Genomic DNA, 22,585 nt, shown 5'->3' on the forward strand with positions numbered 1-22,585 from the left:
TTTGAGTGGCAGTGTACCTCAGGTATCTTGCTGATCACAGGTGTGCCAGTAGTGAACTCTTGATTCCTCCTCCTCCCCCCACAACCAGCATTATTTTCAGTGGGGAACACTGTTGCCACACTTATGTGAATAACAAAAATAAGTATCCTCTATTGGAGGAAATCATGTAGCAGTGAGCAAAAACTGACATGTAGTGATCACTGTGGAGACATGAACTTACCTGTTTTTGAACTGAACACCAAGCCATATTATTTTACAATGATGAGAGTTAGGAGCTGTGGAGAAGTTTATCACCTGTTCCAGTGTCACAAAACAAAGTGTGTAGCCAAGTGCAACAAGTAACCAAAAGGCTAATGGAATCCAAAGAAAAGAAAGCAATGCTTCAATTGTACAGAACCTAGCTCTTTAAAATGCTGTTTAAAGCTCTCTTTAAGTTCAGCATGGATTCATAAAAACTATATCAAGGTTAATGAATTAAATAATGAGAGCAGGTTCTACAAATATTTACTTGTATTCACTTGAGTTTTGAAGGCTTGAGAGATGGTCTAAGTGAAACATTGAAAACCTTGGGTGGTTTCAGTAAAGTTCATGCAAGGTACTCTGTAAATCAACATTGAGATCATTTTAGAGTGAAGTCAGGAGCACTTTAATGTTCAAAGGATAACAAAAATCTGGACTTGCCTCCCAAAGGCTGTGAATGTAGTGACAGTGGAAGATTTCTTGCCTGACATGGGCAAGGGAATTAATAATGTGGGAGTGTGAGCTGTGAGGGGACCCAGAGTGTTATAAAAGATTATAGGCAGGTTAAATGATTTGGCACAAGAAAAGTGGCAAATGGAATATAGTATGGGGTTGTGTAAAATATTCGCTTCGGATAGGAAAGATGGAAAACTTTTAAACAGTTGGTGTCACTTTGGGTACTGTATGGTAGTTGAGTAAGAAACTGAATGTACATTGTGTATTACATAGTAGGTCCAGGTCTCACATACCAGAGTGATAAGAAGCCATCTCCGCTGAAGGGTTAATCTTTATTTTAAGTAGTTAATCTTTGACTTCAGATGTGTTCTCTCAGCTCGAGATTTGACAGGGAAAGGTGAGTTAATGTTGGTATTCAGAGGACGTTTTGTATGCTGAATGTGAATTACAAAGGTAGCAAGCAGGCACAGCAAACCATTAGGAAGGAAAATGTTATTTTGTCATAGAACCGTATAATCTCTACAGCGTGGAAACAGGCCATCTGGCCCAACAACTCCACAGTGACTTCCCAAACAGCATCCCAACCAGGCAGCTTATCCCTTTATGCTACCCCTGTAACTCTGCATTTTTCCATGGCTAATGCGTCTAACTTAAACATGTGCAAATACTACAGGGCAGTTTAGCGTGGCCGATCCACCTAACCTGCACAGTCTTTAGACTGTGGGAGGAAACCAGAGCACCCGGAGAAAACCCATGCAGACAGAGAATGTACACGCTCCACACAGACAGTTGCCCAAGGCCAGAATTGAATCTGGATCCCTGGTGCTGTGAAGCAAAAGTACTAAGTATGCGCTGTCCCAGTGTTGTGTTGGCCTTCGTTTGAAGGGATTTAGAATATGTGAAATTTTGCTGAAATTGTGTAGGACCTTAGAGTACAGTATACACTTGGAAAGCACAGTTTTGGTCTCATCCAGTGCCTCAGCCAGCATGCAGCTAAGGTTAATGAGATAGATTGATTGATTCTAGTATGAGAGGATTGCCCTCTGAGAAATGGAGCAGAATGGATGAAATTTTATAGGTTTTTAAAAGACCTCGTGGAAATATGTAGGATACTTGGGGAGCCTGACTCGGTAAATCCCTGCATGAGTGTTTCGAGCTAGTGATCATAATCTCTGAAATGAGATGGTCAACTAATTGAATCTGAGATGAGAATTTATTTCAAGGATCGTGAATCTTTGGAAATCTGTACTTCAGAAGCCTGTGGCTGCTTGATTGGCCATTTTGAAAATGGAGATGTGTAGATTATTGAACAGTAAGGGAGTCTAGCGAGATGGGGATAATGCGGTAAAGTGGAGATCCTTTAGAAATTTAGTTATGATTTTGAATGGTGAAGCAACTTGATGGTCTTTAGGGGTGTTGAAGTGTTCTTTGTTTATTAAATCTTGGATTGAGCTTTGGCCTAGCATTCATGTGTCCACTGTCAAGTTGGGGTCAGTCCAGTGAAGCAAACTGTGTATCTTGATTCTCCAAGTACCTCCCTATCCTGTTCCAGTCAGTTACCTTCCTAATACTGTAGTTGGCAATGAAAGCTCAGCACAGGCTTGCCACTGAGTTTGAGACTTCTAATCTGCCACAGACAATGAATGGAGAGAAGGGATGAACACTTTTTTCCACTGCCTTGGTACACAATGCAGGGAAGAAACATGCCTTAGATTCTAACTTAAATGTGGACTAGGAGAGGGCCTTTATTTATCAAGGGTGTCGATGTTGGGCTATAAAGTATTTTCTACTTGAAGCATGTGATTTCAGCATTTAGCACCTGCCAAATGCAGCAAGGTGTGGGTACAGATTGAAGTTCCCTTCTTTTGAGGCTAATATAGATGGTTGCATTAACCCTTAGAACAAGGAAACCATGTTTTCAAAATAAAACTTGCCATGGAGGATTAGAGCAGCGGATTGTGTATTCCTTGGTGGGTCCCTTTTAACTTTGATTTACAGAAGGCCAGCTCTCTAGTCGCATAATGCATCAGTATTACCGAAAAGTTGCAAATGCATTGTGGAGTTCACAAATTTTGAAGACTGGCTGTTGATTGCCAAACTAGTAATGGAGCTTCAATGCCCCACAGTGCTGTGTTTTGGTCTCCACCTACTCCGTTGAGAATTGTGTGACTTTTTTGTTGCGTTTTTAATTACAGAGGACCTTGAGGAGGAAATGGAAACAGAAACAAACATGGACGGCCCACAGCAGTTGACTGAGAAACAGCAACACCAGCTCAAACATCGAGAGCTGTTCCTATCACGCCAGCTGGAGTCCTTACCAGCAACACACATACGGTGAGCAGATGTTTTTATGAACTATACTTGCAATTGGCCCATCCTGTCTTCCACTGTTTCCATGTACGAGCTGGTGAGTCCCATTTTCTGGGATCCCAGATTGCACAGGCAAGAAGCTGTTGGTAGTAGCACGAGGTCTAGTGGTATAGTACTATAGTTAATTCATTTATTAAGGTAGTCTGCTGCCTTGTCTGGCAAGGGAGAACCTGCACTAACACTGCATCTTGGATGAATAACATCTGAAACCTATCATCAGGCCATTCTAAGTTGCACAGTCTTCAAATTGCCCTTCATTAAGATCCAAACATTGATTGTATAGCCTAAAAGATAGTTTTCCATATAGCACACTTGAACGTCAGGGTAACGCAGTATAAACCCACCCAATATTTAGCTGTCCAATATGACTTTCATTCTCAAGTTGGTTTACAGCAGAAATTTGCACTAGGAGTTGACAGGTGGATTTTTGAGTACAAGAGTTGTTTCTTCCATCACTAGCCTCCCTATAGAGTCATAAAGTTATACAGCATGAAAGCAGACCCTTTGGTCTGACTCACCTGCCCCGACCAGATATCCTAAACTGACCTAGTCCCATTTGTCAGCATTTAGTTAATGGAACTATGCATCTGCACCCCGAGATCTCTTTGTTTGGCAACACTATATGTATTGAATTGTGGACATATAGACTACTTGTGCAGATATTTTGCTATTAGTTTGCCTTTGCATGTGACTAACATTCATGTATCAACATTTATTCTTCATTGTAGTATTCATCACTTTTAACTGTTGAATTAATCTTCTGAAAACTGATATTGGGGTGAGCAAATTGCATAGTTCCAATTTATTACTGGACCAAAAGAGTACAAGATTTCCTTAGAGATAGTAGGAACTGCCAAGGCTGGAGTCTGAGATAACAACGTGTAGAGCTGGATGAACACAGCAGGCCAGGCAGCATCAGAGGAGCAGGAAAGCTGATATTTTTGGGTCTGTACCCTTCTGGAGGGGAAGTGCGCTCTGTAATAAATAGAGAGGGGGAGGCGAAAGTAGAAGGTGGAGAGTGGAGTAGATAGGTGGAGAGAAGACGGATAGGTCAAGGAGGCAGGATGAAGCCAGCAATAGTGTGTAGGTGGGGAGTTGGGATGGGGGTTGGTCAGTGAGGAGGGAGGGGCGGGAGGGAAGATGGACTGGTCAAGGAGGCAGGGATGAGAGGAAGATTTCCTTAAACTGTTTCCTTCCCTTGTGTAGTTTAGGAATGACTTGTTTATAGAGTCGTAGTGATATGCAGCATGGAAACAGACCCTTTGGTCCAACATACCCATGTCGACCAAATAGCCTCAATAAATCTAGACCCATTTGGCAGCATTTAGTCCATATCCCTCTAAACCCTTTCTATTCAGATATCTATCCAGATGCCTTTTAAATGTTGTAATTGTCCCAGCCCCCACCACTTCCTCTGGCAGCTCGTTCCATACACCCACCTCTGCCTGTGTGCAAAAAGTTTCCTTTTAGGTCCCTTTTAAATCTTTCTCCTCACACCTTAAATCTATGCCCTCTAGTTTTGGACTCCCAACCCTAAGGAAAATACCTTGTCTATTTATCCTATCCATGCCCCTCTTGATTTTATAACCCCCTACGAGGTCACCTGTCAGCTTCCGACACTCCGGGAAAGTAGCCCCAAAGTATTCAGCCTCTCCCTATAGCTGAGACAGTGGCAAAGTCCCTCTTAGGAAAGAATTGAAAGAGAAAAATGTGGTTTTGTTTTCTTTTGGCATACAACAGCAAAAAGTGGCCAGCTTGTAGATAATTGCACCTCATTGTTTAAATACAATACTCTATCAATGTCAGCTCTTATCAGCTCTTTGGCTGCAATGACATCAGCGTATGTTATGATATAACCGTCCTAACTTAATTTGTACCTAGCACAGAAATGGGATGGATGTTGGGATAGAGAGTGTGCTCTCAACGTAGACTTAGAAAGCAAGATGGAAGGCAAAATGCAAACCAGTCTGTGGGTCAGCGACAAGGTTATGACCTTGTTGTTGGATTCTGGTAATGAGATAACAGGAGGAAATGGGCTGTTTTGAGACCAGTTGTAGCTTTGAATCTGTCACCCTCATTCACCTCCAGTAATTCAACATAGGCTAGGGATTGAACCCACTCAACTTCCTGCTGTATATGCTTCAGCGTAACACCAGCGCTTCACCGGCGGCTCACTGATGACGTTACCTAGAATGGTGACGAAACGTCTGAAAACGAACCTTCCAGCTCAGTGAGCAAACTCACATCCAGAGCTTCAGTCCATTTAATCAGAGGATGTGTTTACAAAACCAAAGTTGCTGGAAAAGCTCAGCAGGTCTGGTAGCATCTGTGGAGGAGAAAACAGAGTTAATGTTTCGGGTCTGGTGACTCTTCTTCAGAACTGTTATGTTTATAACGGATATGTTTACAAGTTGAGTCAATAAAAGAAATGCATATGTCAAGTGGCTTGGGTGAAAGGGAAGAGGTGAACAGTAGAAAGAAAGAAAGAAACTTGCTGGACTTTGGGCCTCCAAGAAGACTATAATAATCCACTTTGGGTTCTTTCCTTTGATGTCTTCAGTCTGTTTAAACAATAACTGAAGGTGCTGAGATTTTCGTTCATATTATAAAGCCATGTGCTGCTTTGATTGGCATTGAGGTAGAAGATCAACCACAATGTTTTGGCTTTGCTGAATAGCCTAATCTTGCTCCTGTGATGGAGACTAATATGGTCAATGTTGCCATCTGTTTGGAAAGAGCTGGGAAACAGGAAAGAGCAAAGTTACATTTGGAAGACCTCATTGTTTTAAATGTTACTTTGATTCTCAAGGTGGTGAAGATCAAAGCAAGGTTAATGCAGTACCACTGCTTTTGGGTTTTGTAGTGACGACACAGAGGTCAGTATAGGGAGTCGTAATTCCATGTAATATAGCTGGAGTAAGCTATTTTGTAAGCAGTGATGCAGTCTCTCAAGATGCCAATGCTGTTGAGTAAACTTTTGGAAAAGAGACCAGTCAAACTTGAAATGGAGTACAAGGTCATTATTTTGGAAGATAGATTTTCAGTTTACCCACACAAGGCATAATTGCTTTCCTCTCCATGAAACCTGGTGTTTCTTAGTGTTAGACAAGCATTAAAACATCACGTGGTAAGAATCATGGAGAAAAGCGAGCTGTTCCAAATCTATATAAGCAACGTGCTCATCCTACATCTCCAAAGTGTAAAGTTCTGATTGGAAAATATAAGTATGAGGCTAATAAAGATGAATGAAAAATGCAATGACCCATTCTACTGGAAGCCTTCCATTATGGGTTGTGGAATTTACTCAAGTGCTGAGTTAGATTGTGGTTTGTTTGGTTGACGTGGAAGTCGAAGACTTGGGGGAGGTGGGGGCTTGGGGATAGGGGACCTAGTCACAAGTGGAATTATGGCCACAGTGAGAGTAACTATATTGATTGGAGCAAGCTTGAAGGCTGAAATAACCTTCTGTTGCTCCTGTTTGTTGTTTAATTGTGTTGATATACATCTAAAGGATACAATGATACATGACAAAGACAAAAAATCTTTTAATTGTACATTTTGTGGACCTAGTGACTAGATTAATCAATAACCGTAATAACACATAGTATGGACAAAAGGATGATTATGGGGAAAAAATGACAAACTGGTTCTGGGGCAGCAGTGATGATGAAGGGGCATTTGCAAATGAGGAGCAATAGCATGAACATCTCACTTGTGGATACCATGCACCTCGGATGCTTGTGTGTTTTGTGATGACAGTCCTGAGGAATTAAATGCAGTCAATAACAGGCTTGGCAGTGGCATGTGCTAGCTACACAATGTAGCAAAGGCAGTAGAAGTCTAATAGAAACAGATATGCTTATGGTTGTGAAGTTTTGGTGGCTGCAATAAACTTGAGGATGAAGTAATAAGAGACAAAGTTAATTTGTGCTGAAAGGTCTTTGCGGATGAGACTTAAGACTAAAGCGAGGCTGCTCGCAAACAGTTTTAAAGGGCAGTTGGATGTTCACATGCTTGAGTGGGTTCTTCCACAGCTGAAAAAGGAATATTCAAATCCTTTCAGCTTTTTTGGCCACTTATTGATGATGGTTGCGCAGCTGATCTAAAAGCTGCATTTCTGCAACGTGTTATTACTTAGAACTGCAAAACCCATGTGGATTTGGAAGGAAAACCATGGGTCCTATATAAACAGCTTGTGTCTGGCATTTTTTTCCACAGTGAGACCTGTTTTGCTGAAAACAAGCTGCTTTCAGATAAAAGCAGATCTTGCCATGTTTTATTGGTATCTTTATGGAAAATCTTCAGGAATCTGTATGATTTCTGATGAGGCAGAGTTGCATATTTGGAAAATATTTAGGATTATAATAGAATTTAAAATTTGGAGTCTAGGTCTTTTAAATAGGTGGATTTAGATTTTAATTGGAATAGATGTGAAGTATGTTTAAAATCAACGTGAGTATTACTCCAATCATGGTTAATTGTCCTAAGTATTCACGGAAAGGTGACCTATATGAAGGAGAGCATGAGAAATTGTGACATTTGATTGTCCCTTGGACCCATTGTGCACTTGGAATGGACCAGATGCTGGTTTTGAAGTTAACTATTGAAGTTAAATACTACGATGAATACCCTGAAGTTCAGAACAACTTATGGACAAGTAAAATGTTACAGTTAAACCTGATAAATGCATTGTTTAAAGAGCATGGAACTCACTACAATGCTTCATGTCCTGACATTTCTATTAATAACCCAGTGCAGCTGGTTTCATAATTTTTCTTTCGGTGAATGTGGAAAATGTCCTTTTTCTTGGAAAGCTCAGAAAAAAGTAGCTGTTTAAATTGTTTTGACTGCAGGAATAGACCGTTGAGACAGTGGTATTGCAATTTTCTTTAATTCAATAATTAATCCAACCCTGCATTTTTGACATCGAACTCGACCCAACTCCTCAACCCTACCCCAATTGTGCAAATCTATAAAGCTGTCTATCCTTTGACATCCTCTGTACCTTCTCTCGGACCTCCTGATTTCATGCAGGGATTGCAATCACTGTTGAGATCAGTACTGTTGAGGCCCATTACTAATCTGAATGGAAATGTTCTGAAGTTTGCAGATGGAACAGCAAGGTGAACAGTGTTTGGGAAACTGTTGCACTTATCTCTTTGTTCGGTTTGTTACATTGTGACCGTTTTTAGTTGTTTTGCAGTAAGTTTAAAACGTCTGAAATTTTTCAGAAGCTGTTATACAGCACTGCACATATCCAAATAGAACAAAATTTGTTCGAAATAAGCTCTGCTACATTGAACTGTACAGCACAGGAATGGGCCCTTCAGCCCACAGTGTTGAGCTGAACCTGCCACCAAATTAAATGAATCCCTTCTGCCTGCCCATGGTGCATATCCCTCCATTCCTTGCATATTCATGTGCTTATCTGAAAGTCCCTTAAGCACCCCTATTGTATCTGCCTCGTTGTCCACCACCACCTCTGGCAGCATGTTCCAGACTCCTACCACTCTGCTTTTTTTGAAAAATACAAGCAAACCCCTCCCATCTCTTTTGAACATCGCCATCTCACCCTAAATACATGCTCCTAGTAATAGACATTCCAAATCTGCGAGCAAGATTCTGACCGTCAACCCTTACCATGGCTTGCCTGAAGTCACCTTGCAGGCTCTTCATGTGGGCTAAATTTTGATCTGTAGACACAAATATGCACACATAGGAATAAATTGATTAGCTGCAGTTATCACCGTGGCCTCAGTAATTTTCAGATTCCTTATGAATAAAGATTACAACTACTTCAGTTGGAGTTTGTTTCTCCAGTCTTAGGGAAGCCAGCTTCCAAATGAGTAATGATTTCCTTGTATGTGTTGGATTTATACTATAGTTACTATCTCTCTCTCTTGTGACATGTCCATCCTGGGCCGCCTCCGGTGTCACAATGACAGCACCTCCAAACTGGAGGAGCAGCCCCTCATATTTTGCCACGGGAGCTTACAGCCCTATGGCCTAAACGTGGAATTTACCAGTTTTAAAGTCTTCCCACCACTGGCCCCATCCCATGTTCAACCCTCCCTCTCATCCCTGCCAGAATTAACTGTCCAATAGAAGATACAGGGTGGTAGTAGATGGAAAGTATTCAGCCTTGAGTTTAGTGACCATTGGTATTCCACAGGGATTGGTTCTGGGATCTCTGCTCTTTGTGATCTTTAAAAATGACTGGGATGAGGATTTTGAAAGGTGGTTTGGTGGGTTTACTAATGACATGAAGGTTGGTGGAATTGTGGATATTGTGGAGGGCTGTTGCAGGTTGCAGCGGGACATTGATAGGATGCAGAGTGGGGCAAAGTAGCAGATGGGATTCAACTCGGAAAAGTGATTCATTTTGGAAGGTCGAATTTGAATGCAGAATACAGGATTAATCGCAGGCTTCTTGGCAGTGTGGAGGAGCAGAGGGATCTTGGGGTCCATGTCCATAGATCCCTTAAAGTTGCGATCCAAGTTGATTGGGTTGTTAAGAAGGCATTTGGTGTGTTGGCTTTCATTGGCAGAGGGATTTGAGTTTATGAGCCGTGAGGTTATGCTGTGGCTCTATAAAACCCTGGTTAGGCCACACTTGGAATATGTGTTCAGTTCTGGTCCCTCATTTATAGGAAGGATGGGAAGCTTTGGAGAGGGTGCAGAGGAGATTTACCAGGATGCTGCCTGGACAGGAAGGCAGGTCTTATGAGGAAAGGTTGAGGGAGCTAGCGCCTTTTTCACTGGAGCGATGAGGATGAGAGGTGACTTGATAGAGGTGTACAAGATGATGAGAGGCAGAGATAGAGTCAGAGACTTTTTCCCAGGGCGGAAATGACTATTATGAGAGGGCATAATTTTAAGGTTGGAGGAAGGTATTAGGAGACGTCAGAGGTAGGTTCTTCACACAGTGGTGGGAGCATGGAATGCACTGCTGGCGGTGGTGGAGTCAGATACATTAGGGACATTTAAGCAACTCTTGGATAGGCACGTGGATGACAGTAAAATGAAGTGTATGCAGGTTAGTTTTGATCTGGGAGTAGGATAATATGTTGGCACAACATTGTGGGCCAAAGGGGCTGTACTGTTCTATGTTCCCTCGCTCGCTCCTGCTCTCTCGCTCTCATACGCCCTCGCTCTGGGATCTGCCAATCTCTGCTGAACTACAAGTGAAGCTGTGTTTACTCTGAAAGTTTTAGCCATGGAGCGTGTTATGTGGATAAGTACTGTTTCTATAATGGAACAGTCAAATTACCTCTTTACATAGATATGCTGGATTGTTACTAAAGTCATAGAAGAATCTATTTTGCAATTTCATCCAAGTGTACAATTTGTGCCCTTGCCCTGTCATCAAGCCCACATTATCCAGTATCCATCATGGTGTAGCAAAAGACTAGTCATTTTTTATTTGTCTGTTTTGAACAGTTTCATATCTGTATCATTCAGGCATGCATTGGGATCACAGATGAGACTGTGTTTTAATGCCTCCCACACCTTTGTGATGGGAGGGAGACATACAAAAAATTTGCATGTTTTTTGGATTTCCTTGATTAATCAGCATTTTCTCCCAAGCTTTCAAAAAATGTGCATAACTGCTTTTATTGGTGCCTCCTCATTCCAGTTGTAAATATAAACCTCTTCCACCTGGACAACAAGGAGCAGCATGAACAAAAACAGTTGCTGGAAAAGCTCAGCAGGTCTGGCAGCATCTGTGAAGGAGAAAACAGAGTTAACGTTTCGGATCTGGTGTCCTTTCCTCAGAAGTTCTGAGGAAGGGTCACTGGATGCGAAACGTTAACTCTGTTTTCTCCTCCACAGATGCTGCCAGACCTGCCGATCTTTTCCAGCAACTCTGTTTTTGTTCCTGATTTACAGCATCTGCAGTTCTTATGGTTTTAATTTAAGGAGCAGCATGAACTAGTGTACCTCTTTCCTAACACATTGCTGCAGCAACAGAGCTCAGTTATTAACCCAGACTGATAGTGTTTAGGATTTGCCCAAGCAGGGTACTATCTTAAATGAAGAATTGACGGTCCAAGGCAGACCATTCTACTGGGTTCTGTGCGATGGCTTTATAGCCAGCCACTTTTCAGACATGAATTCTCTTGATGTTTGATTTCAATTAAAGACTGTATCTAAAAAAATTGGATGGATGCTGGCAAGTGGGATCAGGCATGATAACGCTTGTATTCGGAGCATTCGGCGGAGTGTTCTGAGCCCAAGGAGTGTTCTTTCTGCTGGTTTCAACTTAAATGTTTGCCTGCAGTGAATTAAGTTTGCCATAGGCCTCAGAGTTCCTGAGTTAATTTGTGTAACAGGTTTTATGTCTCACTGCATTTAAATTTAACAAGCTCTCTCTTTGTATTCTCACAGAGGTAAATGCAGTGTGACTCTGCTGAATGAAACCGAAGCAGTCTTTTCCTATCTGGAGAAAGAGGTACGGTTTCTTTTTGACATCTTTCATGAGAGAAAGTGCAATAAACTGCACAGGGAGCATTGATGTGCATTCTGCAATATTCTGAGTATTGTGTCAGTGTGCATTAAGGAATGTGTGAAATAATTATGCATGCAGCAAGGGCTGGATAGGCCAGATGAGTAAATGCCTTTGTCAGTCAACAGTATATGCCCATACCAGATACTACGTTAACAATCAGCGAACTTGGAAGCTGTGATATTGTGTTATGGAAAGTTAGCAACCAAGTATGAGAAAGAAAGAGACAAAAGTAGAAATTGCTGGAAAAGCTGAGCAAATTTGGCAGCATCTGTGAAGAGAAATCAGTTAATGTTTTGGGTCGAGTGACCCTTCCTCAGCTGCGTGGTGAGAAAGGAATGTGTTACAGGAAAGAAGTATGGCACCTACAGGATCAGAGAAATGTGTGGAAGCTGCTATTAGTGCGCAATCCTTCAGTCCAGCATCCAAATAGAACTAGTTGCAACCTAATCCTGAAATGCTGTCATCTTGCCCTGTTCCCATGGGGCTGAGGGTGACGTTCATGATGAGTGAAATTGCTGGAGGAACTAGGGTCTTGCTGCATCTGTGGTTAGAAACCAGAGTTAACATTTCAAGTCTAGTGACCCTACCTCAGAACTGAAATTAACTGTATGCATATGACACATATGCTTAAGGCGGGGTAGGTAAGGAGTGAGCAGGATAGGTGGAGATAGAGCTGAGGGAGAGAGTGCAACATTTAGGAACACAACAAAAGGATGTATGCTGGGCAAAACAACAGTTGAAAATGGAGATCTACAGTCCCCATGTCCAAAGATGTGAAGGTTAGGTGGATTGGCCAAGCTGAATTGCCCATAATGTTCAGCGCTGTGCAGGTGAGGTGAATTAGCCACGGGCATAGGGTTGGTTGGTTGACTCGATGGACCAAATGGCCTGTTTCAGTACAGTAGGATTTCTGTGATAAGTAGATGAAAATGGGTTGGCTGTGCTGAAAGCAGCCCAAGTCATGATAGGGCCTGGGATGTCAGGATGGTTGAAGGTCATGGAAGGATGTGTTCACACTCTAAAATTGAACTTGTACTGAGTTCAGAAGGCGACAGAGCACTTGAGGGAAATGAGCTGCTGTTCTTCTAGCTTGCACTGAGCCTGTTTCAAACACTGCAGCAGGCCTGAGAGAGAAATCTCCTAAGAACTTTAGCGTGCCTGACTGCAAACGTTCCTGTCATCATCTTATGCTATCTGATGAGTCTGAATATGTTATAGCATCATGCTACTGAATGGACTTGCCTTCTTGATAAGGTTTAGTTTCTGATATTAGGTCGGTTGCCTTTTGGGGAGAGGTTTTGACAAGCTAAGCTTGTGCCCACTCCAGTTCAGAAAAATAAGAAGCACCTTGATTGAGACTTGTATGTGATTGGCAGAGAAATCATCTCTCCACATTCATCCTATCAAGAGAATCAAGAACAAGGAGTAGCCATTGTTACAAATAGGGGGTTGCTCATTTAAGACGGAAATTAGCTGAGATATCCCCTCTCTGAAGGCTGTTTAAATGTTTGGAATTCTCCTCAAAAGGTAACGAAGAAGAATCTTTGAATGTTTTGAAGACAGTTGGCTACATTATTGTTAGGCAAGGAGGTTAAAGATTGTAGGGAAGCAGGTATGTGGAGTCGAGGTTACAATCCAGTTAGCTATGAGGAGCTATTATTAAACGGTGGAATGGGGTCAAAGGGCCAAAGGCCCTTTCCTACTCCTAATATGTTAAATTCCAGGAACAATCAATATTGTAAAGATATTCAAAAATGTTTGCACATTTATTGAATCTGTTAGTGGGAGTGGATTGTGTGTGCGCACAACTTTTTGAATTGTATTTCCTCCTCTCAGTTTGTGTTAACAGGTAATGGAAATAGAGGCCCATTGCACTAGAAATATCTCTGCATGGTCCTAAATTTCAGTTTCAAAACAAAATCAAATTTGGGGAAATGTTTAATGATAATGAGATAATATAAACTGTCATCTTACTATCATTAAACATTTCCCTAAAATTCAAAGGTTCTGCTTTTTGACGCAGAGAGTTCCAAACATTTAAACAACATTCAGAGAGGAAATTTCAGCTGATCTGTCTTAAATGGGCAACTGCTTATTTTTAAAATGGCAACTTTTGGTTCTAGATCCTCCTGCAATGGGGATTAATTTTTTTGCATTCATGAAGACTTCTCCATTTTAAACGGCCTGGGCAGTAAAGGGCGGATTTGATTGTGGCGTTGACTCTGCCTTTCCACCTGTGAAGGAATTCCAGTGTCTAGGAGCCTTAGAATCCCTCACTGTGGTGTGGGGAAATATCTATTGTGTTGAGCTGGCCCTCCGAAATGACTCTTTTTCGGTTTCTTTCCTTTCTTTCAGGATTCGTTTTTTTACTGTCTAGTTTACGATCCACAGCAAAAGACTCTTCTAGCAGATAAAGGAGAGATCCGTGTAGGTCCCCGGTACCAGGCGGACATTCCTGATTTACTAAAAGAAGGTGGGTGACCCATTCTTTTGGGTTTAATCTGAGAATTGAACAGTCAGAGGTTTTAAGATATTACATTTTAAATTTTTTTTTGCCTCACTTAAAACATGTGGGTTTGGAGACAGACAAAGGAAGCATCAGCAAGACAGTGTTGATGCACAGGGTTACCTAGCTGAAACCCTTACTCCCACTCTTTCCTATTCTTTTAATGGTGAGGGTGATTAGGACAAAAGAGAAAGCAGAAATTTAAGCCATTTCTGAGGCTATATTTATGGATTAGAGCTTGACGCTGGCTTGGCAGCCTTTTATCTCCTATTTACCTTTAAATGTTAACCAAGTAGCCATGTAGGAGCAGGAATAGGTCTTTCAGCCCAACGAGACTGTTCTTCCATTCATTTGATCATAGCTGATGTGTATGTCAATTCTATTTTCCTAACGTAACTCCATAATCCATTAATACTCTTCCCTAATAGAATTTGGTCAGTCTGTCCATGTCATATTTACACACCACTGCCTCATCATCCTTTTAAACCGAGAGCAACGAAGCCACAACAGAGAAGGGAGTTGGGAGCACTTGTGCATGAAACACAGAAAGCAAGCACACAGGCTTAGTGGGTAATCAGGATTGCTGGCCCTTATTTCAAGGTGGTTGAACTATAAGAGTAGGGAAGTCTCACTGCAACTGTACAAGGTGCTGACAAGACCATGCCTCGAGTTCTGAGAGCAACTTTAGTCCCCTTACTTGAGATGAGAAATTTCATGGGAGATAATTCAGAAAAAGTTTACTGGGCTGATCCATGGTGTGGAGGGATTGTCTTGTGAGCAAAGATTAAACAGGTTTGGATTTGATTCACTGGAGTTTGGTAGAATGAGAGGCAATCTCACTGAAACATATAGGATTCTTAAGGGCTTGACAGGGTAAATTCTGAGAGGATGTTTTCGCCCAATGGGAGAATCTGGGACTAGAGAGCATTGTCTCAAAATAAAGGGACTCCAATTTGAGATTGAGATGAGGGATTTCTTCAGAGAGTTGAGAACCTTTGGACCTCCTTGCCTCAGAGAGCAGGGGGGACAGAGTCCTTGTGTATATTTAAGGCTGAGATAGATTCTTGATTAGTTGGTGAATCAGGATTACAGGGAAAGAGTAGGAAAGTAGATGTGATGGATGTTGGATCAGCCAGGGTTCTTTTGGATAGCAGACCAGACTCTGGGCCAAACAGCCTGTACTTATTTCCGTTTCGTATGGCCTTAGATCTTTCCTTTTGTGTCTGATTGCATAGCTTTCATCCACTTGGTTTGAAAACTCTCAAAGCCCTCTGCCTTCCTCCTGCAAATTCTTCTCAAACTTCGACTCTTGTTTTGGTCACTTCTTCCAATGTTGTCTCCCTTCGTTTGAAGTTCTTCTATACTCAGCTGATCCATGTAAGATGCCTTTATGTTCAAAACTCTGCTGCAGTACTTCAGGAGTCCTGCAAGCCTTTATCTGAGGCCTCATCTATGCCCTCAGATCGATGTAAAAGATATGGTGCTACTGTTTTGAGCAGGGGAGTTATTCCTCTTGTCTCAGTCAGTATTAATCCCTCAACCAACAATGAGAATGTTAAAACCATGGGTTATTTGGTCATTATCACATTGCCGTTAGTGAGAGCTTGCTGTATGTGAATGACTGCAATTTCCACAATGGCACTTACATTCCAAAAGTATTTGAAAAGTGCTTTAGGGCATTGTGAGTATGTAAAAGGTGCTGTAAAAATGTAAGTCTGAAATTTTTTTAAAATGATGCTTTTGGTGAAACCAAGAGAAAAATCAGGGAACACAGGTTGATTAGTTCAGATCGTAAGCAACTAGCATGGTGGGTCTAAGGTCTTCAAGGAGTACTTACTGAAGCCATCTGTCTAATCTGTGGCACTGAGAAGAAATGTTTGATTGTCTAGGCAGAGGGTTTGATCGCAAGGAGCAAACTAAGTATTGAAGCAGCCCTACCTGGGTTACTGTGTAGTTAGGCATTAGAGACAGCACAGAAAGTGGCAACCAAACTGAACTAATGTGCAGTAAAGAAGATATCTGAATGTTGAGCATTCATGAGGAGGTAGATCAACAGAATAACTGGTGACATGATTGAGGATTACCGAGAATTGTTGCATTCCAGTTGCCAGATTAGCTGGTCATGCTGGCTTACTCCTAAATGCATAAAAAAACAGAACCGGTGTATATACGTGGTTCTTCGCACCTTCAATAAGATTGATCTTGCACCTTAACCCTCTTTTCCATATTCCTAGATTTCAGTGGTGTACAGAATCTATTAATGACAGATATGCTGAACAACCAAGTCTACACAGCTGTCTGGAGCAGAGAATTCCAGTCCAGCAACTTCTGTTTATCTTGTAGTTGCTTAACTGCCCTTCTCGGGCTGTGACCCCTCGTTCTAGATTCCCTGTCAAGGGAAAACCCTCCCAGTGTTTCTCCTGTTGAGTATTTTAGAAGCGTTACACTCAAAGCGATTATTTGTTTCAAATATTTATAAATTTGATGATACAAGCTGATTGTACTTGAGCACTCTTCACCTCATCCCAGGAATCAATCAGTGAACCTTAGATGCACTTCCTGTGTGGCAGGTTCATTTCTACTTGGGCAAGGAAACCAAAATTGTACATTGTACTCCAGGAATGTGACTTTACCAAACCCCTGTATAATTGCGTTGGCTTCCCTAATTGCTTGCAATACCAAATTAGGTTTCGTTAGTTTGTCTGTAGGGCATCTAGACCCCTGAACACAACAATTCAGTTTGTAATTATTTAAAAATAATCTGCTTTTATCTTTAGCATCTGACTGGTTATCATGAGCAAACTTGGATGTGTTGTCCTTGGTCATTTTATCTGTGATTGTAAATAGCTGAGGCCCAAGTACTGATTCATGCAGGAGCCTGCCAATTCTAGCCTTTCAGTGCCAAAGTATGCTTTTTTTTCCCTATCTGTTTTCTGTCCATTTAACTAAACCTATTTTTACTCTAATTGTTATTTGTTATCCCCAACTCTGGCACCTTAATGACTGCTTTTTGAAAATCCAAATACACCACATCACTTCTTTCTTCATAATCCACCCTGCTAGTTGCAGTCTCAAAAACTGGTCAACTGTGATGTTTCTGTCTTTGCTTTTATTCTTTCATGAGCTGGGGTCATTGCTGGCCAGGCCAGTGTTTGTTGCCCATCCCTAATTACTCTTGTACCAAATAGTTTGCTTCAGTCATTTTAGAGGAATTGAGAGCCATATATTGGCCGGATTACCTTTCCTAAAGAACATGTGTGAATCAGATGAATTTCTACCACGTTCTACAGTTTGACAGTCATCGTTACTAAAATGGGCTGTCCATTCCAGATTTTAGCGATTATAATTGTAATTAAACCAGCTGCCATTTGAGGCATTCAAGAGAGTACTGAATGATTATTTAAATATAAACATTATTCGGGGTAACAGGGAAAAGACAGGAGATTAGCACTAGGTTAAAACGCTCAGAGTCGGTGCTGACATAGTGGACAGAATAACTTCCTTCTGCACGTAGCAGTTGTGTTTTTGCGATCAGATTTGAACCCTTGATCCTGTGGTATCAGCCTGGACCTCTGGATTATTAGTCCAGTGACCTTACTACAATATCATTGTTTGGATTGATGGAGACATAATATGACTTTGTTTTTTGGTCCAGTGTCCCTAGGAATGGATTGATCTGATATCTTCATCCTGTTATCTTTTTATACCTTTATCCCATTACTGTTGTTAGGCTATTTGGCCAAAAGTCGAATTCCCTCCCTGCCTCTGTCTTGTCTAGCAGGATTACTTTTACCTTTCAAACCCTGAAGGTGATTCTAAAAATCTGGGAACTTCACAGGATCAAAAATGAGCAGGTCCATTCACTGTAGCCATTCTTTTAAAACTTTTGTCAGGCATTGCAGATTATTGTTATTTGTTTGCTGCTATGCATGTCATTATGTTCTTCATTTTCACTAGATCCCTAGACCCTCCCTGAGCGTGGTACCACAAAGATGGCCAGGCATTGTTCAGTGTTGCTGCCACCTTCTTAGACTCCATTCCAGTTTCTCCTAAATTCTGTGTCTGCTATCATTCATTGGTTTTCTTTTGGACACATCATTGGAATCTTTTGTAATTGTTTTTAATGTTAGTTATAGAATCATGCAGCATGGAAGCAAACCCTTCGGTCCAACTCATCTGTGCCAACTGCACGCCCCAATCTGACAACCTGTCATTAGCCAGCATTTTGCCCATATCCCTGTAAACCCTTCCTATTAATGTACCCATTGGGGTGCCTTTAAAATGTTGTAATTGCACCAACCTCCTCTACTTCCTCTAGCAGCCTGTTCTATACACGTGCTACTGTCTGCATGAAAAAGTTGCCCCTTGAGGCCTTTTTAAATCTTTCCCCTCTCACCTTAAACCTTTTCCCTCTGGTTTTGGACTCCCATACCCTGTGGTAAAGACCTTGGCTATTCACTCTATCCATGCCCCTCATGATTTTAGTAACCTCTAGAAGGTGACACCTCAGCCTGCCATGTTCTGGGGCAAAAGCCCCAGCCTATTCAGCCTTCTTAAAATTTTATCCTTATTGCCTGTCAATTTTGTCAGTTTCGTGTTTAATGAATTCAGTCACAACCCTGTACTTTCCAGAATCTCTGCACCACTCCTATACTTTGCACTCTTGACTGGTGTTTAATGTTTTTTTCCCCATTTTATTTACTCAGATGAAGAGGATGAAAGAGATCAATTAAAGCTTGAAGTAAAAATCTGGGATCCAGACAACCCCCTGACCGACAGGCAGATAGATCAGTTCTTGGTCCTTGCACGGTAAGCTCATGACTGTGGCACCCACTTTTGTATTTTTCTGTGCATTTGTAGGCTTGAGACCTCTTTATTCTGGTTGTCTCACTGGTCTTTCATAAGAGGAGCAGGGCTTTAAGCCATCAGTCCCCAGATGTTGGCACCTGGGTACAGAATTATTCGTGCAAATGGAAGTGACTGCTGTTTCTGTTCCTGTGGGTGTAGTGAGGAAACAGTGCCAATTCAACATGCAAACTTCCTAAAGTTTACTGTCTGTCAGGAGTCTTTTCTGTCAGTTGCTATTGGAAAGACAATGAGAGTCCTTCCCTGCAACTCCAGCCTGATCGAGTCACCAGCCTCCTAGCTACAGTCAGACGAAATTGTGTTGGAGGTTTTTGGCTGTGTGGGCAAGGGCATCATTTTCAAAATTTTTGAACAATGGCCCCACAATGTGCACAGCTTCTGGTTAGTTTGCTAGGAAGTCAACACAGACACCAACCTTGTCTATTTGTATGTAAAAGCCCTGAACTGCATTTGTAGTTGTCTGCAAATTATCTCTCCCTTAATCTCACCCTGTGGCAAAACAGGACACGCTCTTGGATTTTCTGAATAAGCGTCTAGGCCTGAAATGTCAGATTTCCTGCTCCTCGGATGCTGCTTGGCCTGCTGTATTCATCCAGCTCTACACCTTGTTATCTGATACTATTGGAGTGCTATTTGTTCAGAGCACTCAGTTAACTTGATAGTCTCTAAATCCGAAACAATTGCTACTCATGGTCAGTCGAATGTTGACTCGTGGAACTCCCCTATCCCTTTTAAGGGAATAAATCAGATTACCCTTTTTGATTGGGCTTGTTTGTAATGATTTATTACTATGTCTTATAGATCTGTAGGTACGTTTGCTCGGGCCTTAGACTGCAGTAGCTCCATACGACAGCCAAGCCTACACATGAGTGCTGCTGCTGCTTCTAGAGATATCACACTGGTAAGGATGAGGCAGTTTTTACTATCCATCAATACACTGCAGTTATAATATTAATTTCTGAAGTGATCTCTTGTACAGAAAACTGTCTTGATGTAGAAACCACTTACAAAGCAATGAATATTGAACCATGAACCATGCTCATGGTTTAATTCTTACATATATTAATACTGCCATTCCTAGTAGAAATGATCATGGCACAGTCCTTGCACTGCACCCTTCATATGGTGTGGCACTACCACCGTGCTATATGGGATAGACTTCAAATGGAAACAGTAACACAAAATTCTGCATCCATTAGGTGCTGTGAGCCGCCACCAGCAGCAGCAGCAAATTTGTATTCTGTAATGTCGATGCCCACCATCTCCCTCCCTTTACTTTTGCCATCAAGACGGGCCATTGACCGAGTTTTAATGAAGAGGGGGCATACCGAGGATGCACCACCAGATATACATAAAAATGAGGTGTCAGCGTGCCAAAGCTATAGCATAAGATGATTTTCCTTCCAGATAATGGAAGCTCCATGCCATAGACAGCTAAGAAATCCTACAAGAAACTGATCATATCTAAGTTCTGCAGTCCTCCCACGTTCAGTCGTGAATGATAATGGGCAATTAGGTCACTAGTGGAGAAAGCTTCACAAATATCCCCACCCTCGATGAGGCAGTCAAACTCATCAGTGTGAAAAACAAGAAGGAAGCATTTTTAGTCACATGTGCTGGGTGGATGATCTGTCTCAGCCTCTTCTTTGGGTCTGAAGTTACATAGATGTCAGTTTAATTCAATCCTCAAGATACCAAGCATTGGCTGAAGACATTGCCTGTGGCAAATACCCTGATAACATTCCACTAGTAGTACTGAAGACCTTGAGTCCACAACTAGCTGTGACTCTGGACAGAAAATTGGTCTAATATGATCAGCCCAAAAAACTGCAGGATAAATCCAATCCAGTCAATTATCTACCATTCGTTCAGTCGGCATCGACGTAATGCCGGCTATAGTTGACAGTACTGTCAAACAGTGCTTGCAGCAGTAATGTGCCTGCTAATGCTGTCCTTGAGATCTGCCAGGGCCACTCAGCTGCTGATCTCAATAAAGGCAAAACAATTAAACTTGAGATGAGAAAGACTACCTTTGGCACCAAGGCTGCATTTGATAGTGTGGCATCATAGAACCTGAGCAATGGGAATCTGGAAAATCTTTACAATAGTTGGAGCCATGTTTAAATAAAGCAAAGCTCAAAATAACGTAGATTATGGTTGTTGAAAGTCCTTCATCTATGCCAGGAATTCACTGCAGGAGTTTCTCATGGGAGTACCCCAGGCCCAACTATTTTCAGCTGCTTCATCAGTAACGTTCCCTCCATAAGGTCAGAGTTAGGATGTTTCCTGATGGTTGTACGATATTTAATACCATTTACGATGGTTCAGATACTAAATGCACCATGTCTATAAGTAGCATTCAGTGAGCAGGTATAAATGACAAATAACACTTAAAGCACAGAAATACCAGGCAATGAGCATCTCCAACAATATAATCTAACCATTGACATTCTAAGATATTATTTTTGTTGAAGCCCCATCAAAGCCCTGGAGGTTACCATTGACCAGAAACTGAACTGGACTAATCTTACAAATACTGTGACTACAAGAGCAGGTCAGAGGCTAGGAATTCTGCAGCAAGTAATTCACCTCATGATGTCCCAAAGCATGTCCTTCTCCAACACGGCACAAGTCAGGAGTGTGATGGAATACTTCCCACTTGCCTGGATGAGTGCAGCTACAAGCTCGACGAGCTCAACACCAACCAGAATGAGAAATCCATTTGATCAGAACCAACTTATATATTTAGCCTCACCATAACTGGCATGGCAGCAGTGCACTTTATATGTTGAGCTTTGCAGACAGACTGCATATTGCTTGCCCTATGAGGGGGGTCACAGTAACTTTGTGTTGCTTGGGGAATGTTGTAACTGAGTATGTGCACGTTTGTTGTCTTGTGTGGATGGAGGTATTGACCCTCATTCTGTCCGCTTGCAGTTTCACTCAATGGACACATTGCATAAAAATAATTATGATGTATCGAAGGCAATCTCAGCGTTGGTGCCGCAGGGAGGCCCTGTGCTCTGTCGGGATGAGATGGAAGAATGGTCGGCCTCTGAAGCCAATCTATTCGAGGAGGCCCTAGAAAAATACGGCAAGGACTTTAGTGACATTCGACAAGACTTTGTAAGTACAGCCTGAAATTATTAACAACGACTCTCCAAGGAGAAGTCCTTTTTAGTCTGAGCTCACTAACTATCTTGAAGTTAATTGAATCCTTCTAAATCTGTTTTGAATGAGATATCTGTTGTTCTGAATATTGATAGTCCAGCTCTGAATTCTTGGATGGTGCACTGAACTGGTTTAAGCACTGATCTTCTACTCCTCAATTGGAAAATATTGGGCAAGTCTTAATTTTGTCGGTCTTTGGTGTTTATGGGACAGAGAGAGAGAAATTACAGAGAACATTACAGCACAGTACAGGCCCTTCGGCCCTCGATGTTGTGCCGACCTGTCATACCGATCTCAAGCACGTCTAACCTACACTATTCCATGTACGTCCATATGCTCATCCAATGACAACTTAAATGTACCTAAAGTTGGCAAATCTACTGCCGTTGCAGGCAAAGCGTTCCATTCCCTTACTACTCTGAGTAAAGAAACTACCTCTGACATCTGTCCGATATCTTTCGCACCTC

At 41.8% G+C, this 22,585-nt stretch overlaps 1 protein-coding gene across 4 annotated transcripts in view; it reads left to right on the forward strand.

The window, feature by feature from the left end:
* LOC125447660 (metastasis-associated protein MTA1-like) overlaps positions 1-22,585 on the forward strand; it is a 111,546-nt gene that overhangs the window by 52,915 nt on the left and 36,046 nt on the right. For all 4 annotated transcript variants that reach the window (XM_048522276.2, XM_048522279.2, XM_048522277.2 and 1 more), the window contains 6 exons: positions 2,892-3,030; positions 11,455-11,518; positions 13,931-14,048; positions 18,788-18,890; positions 19,749-19,848; positions 21,885-22,073. In XM_048522276.2, the coding sequence (XP_048378233.1) occupies positions 2,892-3,030; positions 11,455-11,518; positions 13,931-14,048; positions 18,788-18,890; positions 19,749-19,848; positions 21,885-22,073 (713 nt within the window). The remainder of the gene's footprint in view (positions 1-2,891; positions 3,031-11,454; positions 11,519-13,930; positions 14,049-18,787; positions 18,891-19,748; positions 19,849-21,884; positions 22,074-22,585) is intronic.

This window comes from Stegostoma tigrinum, chromosome 39, assembly GCF_030684315.1.
Source record: "Stegostoma tigrinum isolate sSteTig4 chromosome 39, sSteTig4.hap1, whole genome shotgun sequence".
Taxonomy (NCBI): domain Eukaryota; kingdom Metazoa; phylum Chordata; class Chondrichthyes; order Orectolobiformes; family Stegostomatidae; genus Stegostoma; species Stegostoma tigrinum.